Genomic DNA, 18,451 nt, shown 5'->3' with positions numbered 1-18,451 from the left:
TCCACTTTTCTTGTTGTAATGGAAAAATTTAGTCATTTGAATCTCCTCCTACCCATTTCTCACATTTCCCCACCAACCGCCCTCACAGACCCACCTAATTTAAAGTCGAAATCAATCTGTTAATCCGAGAGAAGGAATTCCGACCCAAAGTTGAAGGTCGGAGAAAGGAAAGTCTCTTTTTAAAAATACGGGAATGTCTTTAGCACCCGTCTGGGAAAGTCACAAACACACACATGCACACTTCCACACACACACACGCACACACCTATTTCACGCTAATCAACGCTAAGTCCACAGATCACAGAAAAGAAATGAATAAACAGGAACATGATCAAGTTCTGGACACCAATTCGAAGACACGTTCATGCACGGACACGACAATACCTTTGGGGGGAAATACTCATTAAGCAATTGCAAGTAGTCATTGCCAGGTGACCTCTCACTCGCTCCCTATATCACCCCTATGCACGTACCGATGTTTGTGTGTATGTACTCGCACTTGTCCATTCTGCATGCATACGCACACGTCTGTACGCTTCAAAATATATATAAAACACGTTTATGTGTATAATGCATTTAGGTGTGTAATGCACAAAGGATGCAGTTTGAGATGCATATATTTGTTTGCCTTCTGAGTACACTCAAATGTGTGTGTATATACGAGTGTGTCAATGTATGTATGTGTGTGTGTATTTTATGAACTAATATATATACATATAAAGAATACATAAGTATGCATATGTATGTATGCAGGATGAGGATTCTCGATGTGCTGTACATACGCCTAAACATTTAGGTAGCATTCTTTGAGGAGTATCAAGGCTTTGGTGAATCACAATTCAATATTTATAAATTAAGAATAGTTGTTACCATAGGCCCAACATTCACCTTTATCATCCTTTGCCTGCTTTAAAAATCTGCATTACAGTTTCTCAACAGGTATTTACCATTTTTCAAGCGTTCCATGGCACTATGAAGAAATGTGCAACGTGATAACATAGTTGGTTTCCCTATGCTCTGATTGGTCTCAACATAGCTATTATTTATCGTTTTTTTTTATTTTATAAGGCTCCTTATAGATTATCTTTGCAAAAAATGCTTTGATGGGGTTTTTAATTAATAATGAATTTATTCAATAGAAAACCTGTTTTGCTTGATTGCACGTTTGTAGTATTGTCGAGTCAGCTAGTGCAATTACACTTAGTAAATATTACGTAGCAGAAGCCACCGTTTTATTATAGATAACGAGTTGCCTCTTCCCATTTGTGCAAGAGCGCGATTGCAGTTTACACGGAGCTTCGAGATACCGACTGTGAATACGATTTTCTTGGATATGAGACAGTTGGATGCGAGAACTGGAGTTGTGCGTAAAATTTCTGATTGATTTTCAGATTGTTACCAAATTTTGGAGCTTAATCTTTAGTACTCGGTTATAGGTTTTCATTTTAAGCAATTGCAATGGTATATGGAAACGTCTTGCGATTATTTGTTTTTACTCTGTTGGCATTTCGCAGTAATTTTAGAATTAATCATTTTTAAAAAATTTGTTAAAGGAATGGAAGCAGATTAGTATGATTATGTTGGGTTTTGAAGTAATGGTAGTCTCTGAATGATAGTCGGCTTAGCAGTGACCCCAGGCATCAACTAAGGGCATCTCTCACACTATATATATTTCGCAAATGTAAGTTCTTTCGTCATTCTCTTGATAAGGGTGGGAATCAGTCCACTGAAATGTAGTTCTTAGCTTTAAACCAGAGTGTTTTAATGGGGCCTTTTATACGTGATATATATATATATATATATATATATATATATATATATATATATATATATATATATAGTTGTTCTACATAAGGACATTAATACACAGAAGAGAATATTAGCATATCAATGGCACACTCTGATATCACCCCTTGATAAAAATAGACAGGACCCTATTGATTGATGCCAATTGACCGATTTAACTCACTGCGGCGGATTGGTTGTTTGTTAAAAAGGTCATCGTTCAAACTTAATTCTTTTCTTAATTATGTTGCTTTCTTGGATTATGGCTTGATTAGTATGCATATATAAAGCCTTTGCTCCTCATGTTACACAGTTCTTAATGGTACCATGAATGCTAGAAAAACTATGTTTTCTCTCTGTACATTATTAATCCTACTTATTATAGCTTTCTTTGTAGATCAGATGAGTCCCCAGCATCTGTATCCTAACGAAGTTACTCTTTTTGTTTTCATTTTGGACAAAGGTTTCACTGTTTCTTTCTTCGCCAGCGGCTCATAGCCTCCATGGAACGGGAAAGTGACAAAAAAGTATTCCCCCAAAAACAGTCAGGAAAAAAAAGGATTATCAATAGTTGCAATCCATTGTGATACAAATAAACAATAGGAAGGCGTGTTCTGTTGGTTTGCATTGTTACAAATGTACTAACTCCAATTCGCCCCGATGGCCGGTCTCCCGCCTAGTTAATGGATATAAATCGGACGTTATCCTGACCTCCTTTTGTATGTTAACTCATTCATGACAGTCATCCTGAAACACTGGACTGTAAGCAGCAGGCTTCGTGAATTTAGTTGCAGTTTCAGACGGGACTGAAAACAGGAATCCAGATTCGTGTCTGTGTGACCAGACGATGGATGACTTTACTGTCATCGGCAATGATTCCTGAATTCGGTGACGTCTGCTGACAGAACTGTAAACAAAAAAACAAAAAAACAAAAAAAAAAATAGCCATCTAGATTCGTGTCTTAGTGACCAGCAGAACGCGCCCTTATCACTTTTTCTCTCCTTCCACCCCCCCCCCTCCCCCCTCCCACCCGAAAAAGAGGAGAAAACACCCCCCTTAAGACAAACGGAATGGGTTGTTCGGATTAGGTGAAACATAGACTTGGCCGGTAGCATCCGGGTCCTTGGATGGGTTACTTGGAGGGGTGAAGAGCTCCGTGGTCTGGGGCGCCATCTGTGGTGCCGGGTTCTGGGCACTCATGGGCGATAGGTTGTGGGCGGTGGGCGGACTGACAGTGTTGGTCGTGGGCTGGGTAGAAGGATCGGAGGTGATGTGCAGCTCGATTTCCCCGTCGTCTCCTGTGGCCACGACGCTCTTTTTGATGCCGTAGTAGAAGTAGATGATGAAACCTTCCGGGAGGAGAGAGAGGGCTTTTTAGTGCAATGGACATTCATTCTCTAAATGCTCAATTCTAAGCTGTCATCGGGTAACGTGACATGACTTGACCATAATTCCATAAATTCTTCGATTCATCATCTCTGATTTTACTCCCAAAAGTTTATTTACTTCTTCTGAAACTCTAGAAAAATCCTAGTAATTGAATCAAACTGAGATGTAAGGTTGTCATCATTTGGTCAAGTAACGTCACATTACAGGACCAAAAGGCCTTGAATTCGTCAAGGATTATCATTAAAGGAAAAAAATATATTTACTTCATCTGAAGCTCCTGAAAAATCCCAGTAATTGATCAAGCTCAGATGTAAGGTGTCATCATTTGGTCAAGTAACGTAGCTTTACAAGACCAAAATGCCTTTAAGTTTTTCGAGGATTCATCATTGAAATTAAAAAAAAATTATTTCATCTGAAACTCCTGAAAAATTCCATTAATTGATCAATGACTTTATCTAAACAGTCATCACATATTCAGCAGGGTAGTCGCCGCAAGACTCACCAATTGTCATCCAGAGGACGAATCTAATGAGCGTGAGGATGGACAGCTTGAAAATGAGATAAACGTTGATGACGATGGCGACGGCTGGGACCCAGGGTAGACCTGGGGCGAGGAATGGCAAGGATCGCCTGGGGGTGAGAAGGAGAGAGGATTACTCTTGCTGGTTACAAGACAGTTAATAATAATGTAGTTATTGTAGGTCGACTTGGGTCACAGAGCATCCAATTTAGCCGTTGATATTACCTTCACAGTTAGATTCATTTCTAAAAGTACCTCCCAAAATGGTACTTTTCACGGTTAGATTCATTTCTAAAAGTACCTCCCAAAATGGTACTTTTACATAAAGAATTCCCAAAAGAAGTAATGTTATGCCCCCATATTAACTGGCACATTTCCCCCTTTTCTCTTATACCAAGGAACAATTATTCCTCTCAGCCATTCCTATGGAACCATACTTTTACAGATAGATTGACTGCTTAAATTAGTATTGATTTATCAGTTGAAGTTACTCGAAAAAATGCCAACGGAATGGCTTACTCTATAAAGTAATAGTACAGTCAGACAGATAAACACATTACTTTTCTCAACATGGAGAGTCCTTTTTATAAGGAATGATCCTCTCTCGTTTTATTTTAAATTAGAAAGAAAATGGGTCACACGTAGACCATTATTTTACTATTAATGTTTCACCAAGAGAGTGGAAGAAACCATAAAAATATGCATTTTGTTGTCTACTCTATATCTTAGTTCTGGTTGGCTGTGTTATATGACAGTATAAGATTAGACGCAAGACTAGGAATAGAGACTTGATCAAAGAAAATTGCTTTCATTCAGAGGGACAGTGTGCTCAAGGGATGAATAGCCTCCTCACCTGTTCTGTGGTTTCCTTGAAATCAAAAGCAGCGTGCCTACGATACCGAGGAAGAAGAGGATGCAGAAGAAGGATACGAGTGGTGAATGGCCTTCCAATTCACTTAGTTCACATGCTAAGAGGATGTCGAAGATCAGGATGTTCAGATACAGTAAACCTGTAAAAAAATCCAGGAAGTTCAGGTGAATTGGTTCCAGGCAATCATAGCCCATCCATATAAAGATGCTCATAATACCAAGGTTTTGCAGTCATGTATCTGCACTTGCTTTGTTCACTCAGCAGTGGTGACTTCCGTAAGACTTCTTTTCTATAATAACAGATGTTCAGAACCAAGTCAGGTCATGTATTGCTGTAAATTTTTTTGTACCTTCTGGTACTTCATAAAAATACCATTCAAGTTTAATGTTATAGATTCAGGTAAGAACCCCACCTGTTGTTGACAGGATAGTGCTTGAAGGTTTTGGCTACCACTTGATAAACATTGATTTTTCTAAGTGGCTCTGTCAAATGTTGTTATACCCTGTCTTGCTAACTTCGGTTACGTGATTACACGTAAGCACCTGTGTTTGACTGCATTGTGACTTCCAGCGTTCAGGTTGTCTGCTTGAGGTTTTTTTTCCAATGGTTGCTCTTATTTTACTAATATTCTCTTTACTCTTAGGTTTCTTGATTGAAATATACGAATTCGTTCAACTCTTGATGATCGAGAGCTTTATAGTTTTACTATAAATGCATGTTTATCAGCATGCAAAATATTTCCTCATACACCAAAATTAAATGAAGTCAATTTGAAGAGTACTTACCCACAAGCTTCATGACTCTTCTTCCTGTTTCCTCTGTGCATGGTCCTTCTTCGACCCAGGGGAAGAGAGATGGGAAGATCCTCTGAACGGTCTCAACGTAACTTTGGGAACAAGAGAGAAAATAAGGATTCTACCTATTCGTTTGTTTTCCTCCGCTGTGCTCAGCAGGAGACAACACATTAAATTTTGATAGCTCAAGGCACAGTGCATGCAAGGTTTGATGACCGATATTGATAATAAAGACATAACTATTGATAATTTGATTAGGATTTCTGGTTTGCTGGTAGCTTGGGCTCGGAGAGAGATTGGCAAATAAAAGAACAAGTTTTATGCTGAACCAAATAGTGAAGTTTCAGAGGACAGTTTTTTTTTATATATATATTAAACAGTTTTGATAAAAAAAAGGGGGGGGGGTCAAAAGTCCAGATCTTAAATAGGACGGAAAGGGGTATAATTTCATGAATATTTAATGGATAAATTGCTATACTTGAATGACCTCTAGTCTGGGTATTGCCTGTATCCATTGTGTTAAGAAATCCTACATTTCACTGAAATAGAAGTGATTATTATTATTATTATTATTATTATTATTATTATTATTATTATTATTATTATTATTATTATTATTATTATTATTATTATTATTATTATTATTCTGGTAGGAGACCCTCTTTTAAACAGGCAGTGTTAAAAGATATTGCTGCATCAGCTGAGTTGATTCTGTAGAGAGTTTTCTCTCTCTTCAGGCAGCTTTCTCTTGGTTACTACAGCTGGCGAGTAATGCACCAATATTAGTCATCATCGGGGGGAAGCAAGATCTTGATTGTGGGAAAGATGAGAAAATACGGCCTTTGTTCCCTAAATGAATTAATCTCTGTATTGGTAAGATGTCATTGCAGATTCAGTCATCATTATATTTTTTGCTGATATTTTACTTTTTCATTATTACTGTGAAACCACGTAAGGTCTCCAGTTGAAATTTAAGTTATATAATCTTTATATCATTACTGTTATTACCAGTATTATGATTACTATCTTTTATGCTACCTCAGCTATTGTGTGGATAGTGCCGTTTATTCATATTTTTTGTCATGTTGTCTCATGTATCTAGGTTGTGTATGTTACTGTCTGTATTTTTTATTTTCCATATACATGGACCTGAGCTGAAATAAAGGTTATTATTATTAATACAAGATTAGGATTTATATAATGTAAGTGTAGTTAAATATGGAAAGTAGTGTCCATAGAGTTTTACTTATAAGTTTAAACAGCGGGGTTTACTCCATATATACGTAGTGGTAGGTCAGCAGGTGTTGGCCACCTGCCGAATTATCATTGGTTGTTGGTCTGGTTCTTGTCCCCTGTTGGCTAGAGGGATTATCATTCAAACCATTTCCTCTAAGTTGGTGGTCACGCTGTTGCTGCCATGCTGACCCTTGAGGTAGGGGGTTGATGCTGAGAGGTGGGATGTGACATATCAGACATCACTGCGGCTCGAATTTTGATTGGCTGGTTCGCTGTTCTCCTCAGTGATATCACTGCGGCCTGGATTTCCATTGGCTGCAGTGCCACTCGCCTCATCCAGTATTCTTGCATTGGTGTAGTTGTCCAGGCTGGTGCTATTGTTGTGTCCTAGGGTATTTGCTCTTAAATTGGTGGGGAGGAAGAATACCTTCTGAGTAGTGTTCAATGAGTGCTTTCTGTTGTGGATAAGGAGGGCCACCAACAGGCAGAGGCATCGTTGATCGGGGACATTCCTGATTACCCTAGTTCTTGGATAATACTGTAACAGGAGATGGCTTGATGGTTTTGCTGTCCTGGTATGGCTCCTAATAGCTGCCTCCTGCGCATGGTATGAGATATTCTTCAACAATCTCATTGTAGTCATACCAATACAAGAGCTGGGGTATCCATGGATGTGGCATATGAATTGGTAGTCTACATTCGTTCTCCCTATCATTAGCTAAATACTTGCCCCCACATATGGACTAGCCAAAAGGCTCAACCCGATCCTCACACCATACATCCCAAGTCGATACAACCTGTGGTCATCTATGACGTTCTTGGGAGAAATTCGGGACTCGGGACTACCCAGGAACAAGAACCATCAGTTCATTGGACGTAGAATCCTTGTTTACGAATGTCCCTGTCGACGAGACCATCGAGATTGTTATGGACTGTGTCTACAGCGACGACTCAACACCCCAGCTGAACATCTATGAGGGAGCTCTATAGGCTCTTTTAGTGATTTGTACGAAGAAGGCCCCATTCTCCACCCATAGAGGCCAAATGTTCGGACTGAAGGATGGTGTTGCATTGGGCTCCCCCATAGGTGTTTTGGTTGCCAACGTCCATATGGGAACAGTGTAGGAGAGGTTCTTCTTGCATATCAGGAAACCCCTCAAATATGTCAGATATATCTGAGACATTCATCTAAGCAGACGACGAGGACGAGGTTGAAGCTGTCTACTGTGAATTCCAACAGAGCAGCTTGCTGAACTACTAGTCGAGTTCAGCAATAATGACACGTTCCCCTTCCTTGATATTCTGATCTCCAAGACCAGCGACAGCCTCCCAACTTATGTATACATATACAACGTAGACGAACCTTGGCCTGTGCTTGAATGGTGTCAGTGAGTACTCGGCGAGATTCAAGAACACCTATGTTAGGAGGACCCTTATACATTGACTGTGTCACCCAGATACTCGTAAATAACAGGTATTCTTACAAAGACATCAGCAAATAAATCAGAGCAGAACTGGATCGGTGAAATAACGAGAACGAGAGGCAGGAGCCACACCCACAGGAGAAGATCAAGTTCTATTATAAGGCAATCATGCGCTCTTTTGTCTCTGAGAAGAGGATGACATAATGAAGAGAATGATACTAGACAACATGACCCCCATAGATGGAAAACAAATACAGCTTGTCATCTATTACCAAAACAGACGAACAAGGTAACTAATAGTGAAGAACAACCCGACCCTACCAGCGACTCCCTGAGACAGACGAACGTAGTCTACCAATTCATATTCTCTCCGTGGATGCCATCCCTATTATATTCGTATGACTACAATGAGACTGCCAAAGAGGATCTCGTGCCACGTGCAGGAAGGCGCTATTAAGAACCATACCAGGGCAGCACACCTTCAAGCCATCTCAATGATGGTATTATCGAAAACCAGGATAATCATGAATGCCCCCGACCAAAGGCGCCTCCGCCTGTTAGAGGCCCTCCTTATCCGAAAAGAAAAGCCCTCATTGAATACTACTCAGGAGGTACTATTCCTCCCCACCAATGTAAGGACGAATACCTTAAGATACAACAATAATACCAGCCTGAACAATGATACCAGTGCAGGAATACCAGATGAAACGAGCAGTCCCACAACCAATGAAAATCCAGGCCGCAGCATCGTCACTGAGGAGGGCGGAGCGGCAGCCAATCAAAATTCGAGCCGCAGTGACGTCATGTCAAGCCCCGCCTCGCAGCATCACTTCGCTACCTCAAACGTCTGCACGGCTGCAACAGCGAGGCCACCAGTGTAGAGAAAATGGCTTGAATGAAAATCCCTCTAGCCAATAGGGGACAAGAACCAGACCAACAACCAATGATGATTCAGAAAGCGGCCAACCCCTGCCGACCTACCACTCTATGTGCTGTACCATCATTCTACGCCGATCCTTCGCTTGATTATACTCGGTTGAAACCGAGAGAAACGTTAGGGTAATTGTTTTTGACATTAAACAAAATTGTAGTTTAAACTTTGTCAAACTCTATAGACATTACTCTCCATATTTAATTACATTTAAATGACTTAATTCTTAATTTTTTTACTACTCCCACCCGATGATGACTAATATTGGCGTATTACTCGCCAGCTGTAGTAACCAAGAGAAAGCTGTCATAAGAAAGATTGAGAAAACTCTCTACAGAATCAACTCTGCTGATGCAGCAATATCTTTTAACTACCTATTATTATTATTATTATTATTATTATTATTATTATTATTATTATTATTATTATTATTATTATTATTGGGAAGTATCACTCATTGATGTCGCAATACCATGGGACACCAGAGTTGAAGAGAAAGAGAGGGAAAAAAATGGATAAGTATCAAGATCTGAAAATAGAAATAAGAAGGATATGGGATATCCCAGTGGAAATTGTACCCATAATCATAGGAGCACTAGGCACGATCCCAAGATCCCTGAAAAGGAATCTAGAAAAACTAGAGGCTGAAGTAGCTCCAGGACTCATGCAGAAGATCCTAGAAATGGCGCACATAGTAAGAAAAGTGATGGACTCCTAAGGAGTCAGGATGCAACTCGGAACCCACACTATAAATACCACTCAGTCGAATTGGAGGACTGTGATAGAGGGAAAAAAAAAAAAATAATAATAATAATAATAGGTAGTTAAAAGATATTGCTGCATCAGCCGAGTTGATTCTGTAGAGAGTTTTCTCAATCTTTCTTATGACAGCACCAAGGAAATAGATACCCTAATCCAGACTGTAAGGATTGTATCTGGGGACATCAGGATTAAGTTTTGAATAGAAAAATGCGCCTTAGTCAACATACAAAAGGGCAAAGTAACAAGGACTGAAGGGATAAAGCTACCAGATGGGAGCAACATCAAACACATAGATGAGATGGGATACAAATACCTGGGAATAATGGAAGGAGGGGATATAAAACATCAAGAGATGAAGGACACGAACAGGAAAGAATATATGTAGAGACTCAAGGCGATACTCAACTCAAAACTCAACGCCGGAAATATGATAAAAGCCATAAACACATGGGCAGTGCCAGTAATCAGATACAGCGCAGGAATAGTGGAATGGACGAAGGCAGAACTTCGCAGCATAGACCAGAAAACGAGGAACATATGACAATACACTACACCCAAGAGCAAATACGGACAGACTATACATAACACGAAAGGAAGGAGGGAGAGGACTGCTAAGCATAGAGGACTGCGTCAACATCGAGAACAGAGCGCTGGGGCAATATATGAAGACCAGTGAAGAAGAGTGGCTCAAGAGTGCATGGGAAGAAGGACTGATAAAAGTAGACGAAGACCCAGAAATATACAGACAGGAGAAAGACAAGCAGAACAGAGGAATGGCATAACAAACCAATACACAGACAATGCATGAGACAGACTAAAGAACTAGCCAGCGATGACACATGGCAATGGCTACAGAGGGGAGAGCTCAAGAAGGAAACTAAAGGAATGATAACAGCGACACAAGATCAGGCCCTAAGAACCAGATATGTCCAAAGAACGATAGATGGAAATAACATCTCTCCCATATGTAGGAAGTGCAATACAAAAAATGAAACCATAAACCACATAGCAAGCGAATGTCCGGCACTTGCACAGAACCAGTACAAAAAGAGGCATGCTTCAGTAGCAATAGCCCTCCACTGGAGCCTGTGCAAGAAACACCAGCTACCTTGCAGTAATAAATGGTACGAACACCAACCTGAAGGAGTGATAGAAAACGATCAGGCAAAGATCCTCTGGGACTATGGTATCGGAACAGATAGGGTGATAAGTGCAAATAGACCAGACATGACGCTGATTGACAAAATCAAGAAGAAAGTATCACTCATTGATGTCTCAATACCATGGGATACCAGAGTTGAAGAGAAAGAAAGGGAAAAAATGGATAAGTATCAAGACCTGAAAACAGAAATAAGAAGGATATGGGATATGCCAGTGGAAATTGTACCCATAATCATAGGAACACTAGGCACGATCCCAAGATCCCTGAAAAGGAATCTGGAAAAACTAGAGGCTGAAATAGCTCCAGGACTCATGCAGAAGAGAGTGATCCTAGAAACGGCGCACATAGTAAGAAAAGTGATGGACTCCTAAAGAGGCAGGATGCAACCCGGAACCCCACACTATAAATACCACCCAGTCGAATCAGAGGACTGTGATAGAGCAAAAAAACGAAAAAAATAAAAACAATATAGCTTTTTCGATTGTCAATTTATTTTACCACATATTTTGACCTGCAGGTGTAAGAAAGATTATTGTTGGGTTTGTGACGTCTTACTGATCATACTACTTAACCTGCAGCTGTAAGGACGGCACCCATTCTATTATTATTATTATATTATAATTATTGTTGTATTGTGACTGCTAACCTTTCACAATCCGAGTCTATATAATTATTATTAGGGTCTGTTTTACCTATCATTCCTCCTATTTTGACCTGCAGGTATAATAGGGAAGGCAACGAAGTTATTAAAAGCTTACCTGTCGTACCACTTGGCTTGGCCTGCGGACGTAGGGACGGCTCCATAATACTTGTTTTCACACTTGTCGCTGACCATGTAATCATCCTCCCTCCTGGAGGACTCTGCGCTCCCTTCCTCCGTGTTGGCCGTGTCGTCCGAATCGGGGGACGACCTCATGACGCGCTGCAAAGGGTGGGTTTAGTGAGAGATGTGCCCCGTTCCCCTCAGAGGACCCTTCGGAGGATTCTTGCCAAAGGATACTCTGGTTCTCTTCAGCAATCTTAGCCAGATCGCTGTTAGGTTGCTTTTGTTTTGTGTATATATTCAGAAGATTTCGTTATAAATATATGGTTGGATTTTAAAGGCATTAACTTCAACGTATATTCTCAAGCATACTATAATATGAAGACCTTTTTGCTATCAGCGCAAGAAATATAGAATGTTTTTAACATAAAACTATCAATATTATGTATGTGTATATATATATATATATATATATCTAATAAAAGGAGCCCATAAAAACACCAAAATAGAGAAAAAGTACTATATTTCAGAGACTGCTGTCTCCCTCTTCAGGTAGATGAATGAGAAAAGTTCACAGAAAAGGTGGTATTTATACCAAGAGGTCCATCCACAAACAAGCCATTTTAAGTCACCCCCGCTGATAATCTTCCTCTAATCTTCTTAAGGGTTGGTTGAATGAAGACGTTGTCGATCGTGTCCAAAATCCATCCTCCTTTTGAGATGTTCATTACCTGCCTCTCTTTTTCTCTATTTTGGTGTTTTTATGGGCTCCTTTTATTAGATGGAACTCTGTTGTTACAGAACATTTATACCAGTCATATATATATATCTATATCTATATATATATATATATATATATATATATATATATATATATATATATATATATAATTACACGTGTATGTATTGGTCCCAATGCTTATCGTTAGCCTTAATTTTAACAGAGTATACATGAAATATCGATATACATGTGAAGAAATGAGGACATTCAAGTGCTTAAGTATGTATAAAATGCAATTTTTAGGCAGAAGAAACTCATCATATACAAGGTCGGAAAGGAGAGAGACAATCGACTTCAGAAGACGAGACACCATTTAACCAAAGAAATACAGAGGTTTCAAATACAAGACTTTGATACATCGAATTATTCCATAGGCAAGTATCAGCGGCAGCTTTAGAAAGATATATCGTCCACCTGTGCGTATTCTTAGGAATAATATAGAAAGTGAGCAGATTATTGAAAGGTTTGACGCCATTCATCGGTTTTATGAAATTCTTTATTTATGGTCAATTTGATTACGTAGAGAAGAATATATAGCTCTTATGCAGTATAGTAAAGGCCAGGTCATTTTCACTCCTTAGCTTCTCATGCGCCTTTTGTAATTAAAAGAGCTTTGTTTGTAATTCACCTGTCTCTGCTCAGACATACTATCCCCCCACCCATCTGTCCATCCGTGCCAAATGTTTGTTTATCTGGATGTCCATCTGTCACTACATCCAAATCAGGTGTTCTTAAGGGGTATCCTTGGAGGAATAATACTCCAAGGGGGTATCCATACACCAATTGGGTATGCGACCTGATTTCTGGATATTTGTATATATTAGGGATTTTAATCTGTCAGTGTATACATGGGTACCTTTTATAAATAAATAACCATATAAAACTATAAATGCTTTTGATTTTCTTGTGTGTTCTATTTTCAGCTATTCATACGTAAAACATGTATTTAAACTAAGTATATTAAATTATATTGTCAACAAATAGGACTTTAAGTGGACTTAAGCAAAGGAGGTTTGAAACCATATTGGACAGTTCATTGGCGGTCTGAAGTCCTCAAAACGTTTAAAAAAAACCCTGATCTAAATCATCCTGTGTATAAGCTAATCTTTCAAACCACATGGCATGCTGTTCCTCTTATTTCTCTCTCTCCTCTCTCTCTCTCTCTCTCTCTCTCTCTCTCTCCCTTCTCTCTCTTTAAAACCACCACTGGCGTGCTTTTCTTCCTCTCTCTCTCAATTTCATCTCTCTCTCTCTCTCTCTATAATCTTTCAAACCACATGGCGGCTCTCGCTCTCGCTCTCTCTCTCTCTCCTCTTCTCTAATCTTTCAAACACATGGGCGTGCCTTTCTTCTCTCTCTCTCTCTCTCTCTCTCTCTCTCTCTCTCTCTCTCCTACATATACACAATTTTCATTGTTACAGTATAACTTTTTCGATAGAACGTATTTACTGAATTTTTTATATGTATCATTCATACTTGCCATTCGCTCAGACGACGATTGACAATCAAAGAACATAACCTACTTTTACCTATAATGTAGCATTCAGATGAAACATACGTAGTTATTCTTGACCTTAAAATTAGCCTATTAAATATCTATATTTTTAATTAATTGTCACTACTCTTAATAGACTTTGAGCATTACAGATCATTACAGTTGGACTTTTCAGTATCTCGTCGGATGCTGTCAGTCCAGCCTCCTGCAAAACAATTACTTAGGCTGTTTAATATGAAATTTCAAGGCACTTAGCAGCTTTTGGGTACTTGATGAGTGCAGCAGTTTCGTGAGCGGCTTTCAGAAGTAAATGCATTTGAAACAAGGGCAAAAGAGCATAGGTTTGTGGGCGTGCTAATGCGATGTAGTGAAATTTTTCTAGCAACTTAATTAAACAGTAGTGGTACATCAACAAGAACTGTTTCAGCATGATCACATAATGCGTGTTGTCACCCTACAGAATTTGGACAACGTTTACCCGAAAATATAATACTGGAAAAAATAATATAAGTTGTTTGCTGACTGCAGACTCGTAATTTATAGATAAACAAAAAAAAGTGCAGATACTAAAATTTTTCTTTAAATAAGACGTAAATACGTAGCTAATAGAGCTAAGAAAAAAATTATTTTCATCTAATAAAAAATTTGTATGTTATGTTTTCATCATCGTGTTTCTTCACCTCTCTCTCTCTCTCTCTCTCTCTCTCTCTCCTCTCTCTCTCTCTCTCTCTCACCTTGACTGTCACTTTTTGATCAAGCGGAAGTCCTGAGGGCGTGATCCTCCCCCCACCGTTCTGCTGCAGCGCCGCCGTCAGATGCTGAGGAGAGATGGAAGTAGCTCCTGGCCGTCCAGCTAACCCAGTAGTCAGTTCTGCCTGCTGGGCCGTGTGATAGTCAGTGGTGTTCCTCACAGATACGGTGTCTGTGTATGTATGTGTGTGTGTGCGTGTATAGTGCATGGCATGCTTGGTTATGGGTTGATATATCCGTTCTAGTTGTCATCTGGTTCAGTAGATACAATTCTGACCTGCATGTTTTGTATTATCTGGTCTGGGGTGGTGGTAGTGACTTTTGGGATTTTGGTACTGTTATTTTGTTTTCTGTTGATGTATTTCATTGCTTGTTTTTATCCGGCATGTTTGTCTCTTACGTAGGTATATGAATTTCGTTTCGTGTTTCGGTTTCAGTGTTTGCGAAGTGTCTGGAATTTCGTTTCGTGTTTCGGTTTCAGTGTTACTGAAGTGTCTGGAATTTCGTTTCCTGTTTCATTTCAGTGTTTCTGGAGTGGCGGGAATAACGTTTCTTGTTTCAGTTTCAGCGTTTCTGAAGTGTCTCGAATTTCGTTTCGTGTTTCAGTTTCAGTGTTTCTGAAGTGTATGGAATTTCGTTTCTTGTTTCAGCTTCAGTATTTCTGAAATGTCTGTAAGTTCGTTAACTGTTTCAGTTTGGGTGTTGTACAAACCTCTTCATATTGGTGTAACCTAGTGCTAAAGATTATATAAAAAAGTTAATTTTCCCAATCCTCTTGAAATATTCTATGGGAAGTGTTAAATGTTGAGGTTATGGGGGCGGGCGGTGATTTGTTGTTTTTGAAGTGGAATGGCACCATAATACTTCTTAAGTTCAGCTTCAGTAGTTCAATGTTTGTTATAACTGAATTACAGTGTATACCTGTCTTTTTGGTGAACGTATGTAACATTTCATAGTACAATGTATATATATATATATATATATATATATATATATATCATATATATATATATATATATAGATATATATATATATGCATATATATATATATATATATATATATATATATATATATATGCATGCATATATATATATATATATATATATATGTATGTATGTATGTATGTATGTATGTATGTATGTATGTATGTATATATATATATATATATATATATATATACCATACATACACACACATATATATATATATATATCTATATATATACATATTACATATATATATATATATATATATATATTATATATATATATATATATATAATATATTATATAATATTCACACATATACATAACATACATACATACATAATATTATATATATATATATATATATATATATATAAATATTATTCACACATATATATACATACATATACATATATATAATATATATAATATATTATTATATATTATATATATATATATATACATACAACATACATTACATACATACCATACATACATTACTACATACATAATACAACTAACATGACAATACATACACATATATATATATATATATATATAATATATATGTTATATATATATATATATATATATATATATATATATATATATATATATATATATATATCTATATAATCTTGTGAAAGGAAAACCATCAATATACGCAGCAAGGAAAGCTGTTCCTTGCATGAGTAAAATTTTTGGTTTGCGTAACAGGGTGTGTGAAACATCACTGGGAGAGCTAAGGTTAAGTGAAGATTCGCTTAACGGACCTTCATTGTCTTCTGGTTATAGTTCCTTAATGATGTTTGTTTAATTACTTAAATTCAAGGTACGTTTTCATTCGGACATACTAGATCTATGTATTTCAGATCAAATATTCATGTGTTTCTAGAGAATTGTTCATGTTGGAAGAAAGGTTTGTTTCTAACACGAGAGAAAAATTGTTGTTAGGGAAGTTAAGAAAACTGAAAGACAAGGGCAGCATTCTTTCAAGGAAACGTAAAAGATTGCTAGTCTGGGTGGGACACAACCTGTAATTTTGTTCTCAGGTAAACTGAATAATTGTTGGTCTTGATAATACAGAACTTGTTTCCTGTCTTAGAAAACTTACAAGGGTGACAGTAAGAGGATAATAAAACACGTTCATGGGTGAAGAACGTGAAGTTTGTTTGTGGGAGTTTAGTTTGAGAAACCTCTCTCGCTCTTGGAAAATTTGAATACTTTTAAGTGTGTGTTTTAACAAACTCCCTTCGTCTTTCACGGAAAAGTGGTAAAACTGATAGTCATGTTATAATGGAAATTTCTTTCTGGAGAGAGAAAAGAGATTTTTAGTCTGTTAGAAGAGCCTCTTTTCTTTATGAAAAGAATGAAGGCGTAAGCGTGATGGAATTAGATGTCTTCTCTTGTAAAAAATGAAAATTTTTACTGTAGGCTCAACAGGTGCTGTTGTCCATCTTTGAAAGATGATAGCGTGAGGTAATAGCTGCTTTGTGTTGTGGAAACTGATAGACGTTTACTTACTTTAACTGTATCTGTTTTCTGTCATGGATACCTGATAGAATTTTAAGTGGATTGGCGAGTGCTTTTGTTTGTCAGTGATTCTATATCGATACAATTTTTTTTTTTGTCGCAGTTGTCCGTCATAGAAAATTGATGCTTTTGCTTGGACCCAACGTGTGCTATGGTCTGTGATAGACAATTCAATAAATTTAGTCTGATATTGGCAGATGGTTTTATTTGCCACGAAAAACTGGTATTTTAAGTTTGGGTTAACTGGTGTTTTAATCTGTCTTGGAACACTGTTAGACTTGAGGACTGCGCTTAAAAAGTACTTTTGTCTGTCATGAGACAGGCGCTGTTGTCTGTCATGGAAAATTGAAGGACATTTAGTCTGGGCTGATAATGTATGTGTGTGTTTTTTTTTCATGGAATATTAATTGAATTTTAGGCAGAGCTAAGAGGAACTGTTGTCTGACATTAAAATACTGATACTTTTACTCTGTGCTTATCAGCTGCTCTCTTTGAGAAGAAAAAAAAAATTATTCAGTGTTGGCTTCATCGGCACTTTTGTCTGTCGTCCCAAAATAGTCGACTTTTAAGTAGGTTTAAAAGAACCCACTATGTGTGTGTGTATATATTATGTATATTTTATGAAAAGATGGTAGCTTGTTCAAAATAATAATAAAAAAACACTCTTGGAGTTTGGAGGTTGCTTTGACTTGAACAGGCAAGATGTAATTTCTTCCGTAAAAATCCGATTTTATGGACAAAGCAAGTCGATAACTTGTGTTTTTATTGTACATTCACCCTTTATTTCCCTCTCCCTCTCTCTTTTAATGACCAGTTTTATTTCACAAGTGTCAAGGACAGTGTCTGTAATGTTCTCGAATTTTTTTACATATTTTCTATAATAAGAGAAAGGTTCTCGTCTGTTTAGGATGAAACTTTCATTATAATTTTGTTGTATTGGTGTTTCAACAGTAGGATATTACTTGGTTGTTTTGAATAGAGAAATCTTCTAAAAATGCTACAATCATTCGTAGATTAAGAGTCTAAAAGATTATATCTTGAGGAAAATAAATAAAAAAAAGATCAGGCTGTAAGTCCAAGCAGGAATGAATTCAAGATGTATAATTCTCATACCTAATAACGTTTCATATCAATGACAAAACAACTAGAATTAGCATTGTGTAGGTACAATATGTAAAGTGTATTTGATGTAGTAAGAATTTTTTATTATATAAATACAATTAGGAAGAAATTTCCCTCGGGTCAGGATATTATGTCTTATGATGAT

The 18,451-nt window shown here is 37.7% G+C and overlaps 1 protein-coding gene across 1 annotated transcript in view; it reads right to left on the bottom strand.

Moving 5' to 3' along the window:
• Positions 1–2,842: 2,842 nt before the first annotated feature.
• Positions 2,843–18,451, bottom strand: part of LOC135202853 (solute carrier family 7 member 14-like) — a 785,318-nt gene continuing 769,709 nt past the window's right edge. Inside the window, exons 11-16 of the mRNA XM_064232312.1 lie at positions 14,649–14,789; positions 11,634–11,797; positions 5,352–5,452; positions 4,549–4,705; positions 3,678–3,805; positions 2,843–3,135 (exon numbers count right to left, since the gene is read on the bottom strand). Of these exons, the coding sequence (XP_064088382.1) occupies positions 2,843–3,135; positions 3,678–3,805; positions 4,549–4,705; positions 5,352–5,452; positions 11,634–11,797; positions 14,649–14,789 (984 nt within the window). The remainder of the gene's footprint in view (positions 3,136–3,677; positions 3,806–4,548; positions 4,706–5,351; positions 5,453–11,633; positions 11,798–14,648; positions 14,790–18,451) is intronic.

This window comes from Macrobrachium nipponense, chromosome 33 (assembly GCF_015104395.2).
Source record: "Macrobrachium nipponense isolate FS-2020 chromosome 33, ASM1510439v2, whole genome shotgun sequence".
In the NCBI taxonomy this organism is placed as follows: Eukaryota; Metazoa; Arthropoda; class Malacostraca; order Decapoda; family Palaemonidae; genus Macrobrachium; species Macrobrachium nipponense.
This window is presented reverse-complemented; position numbering and strand designations above follow the sequence as displayed.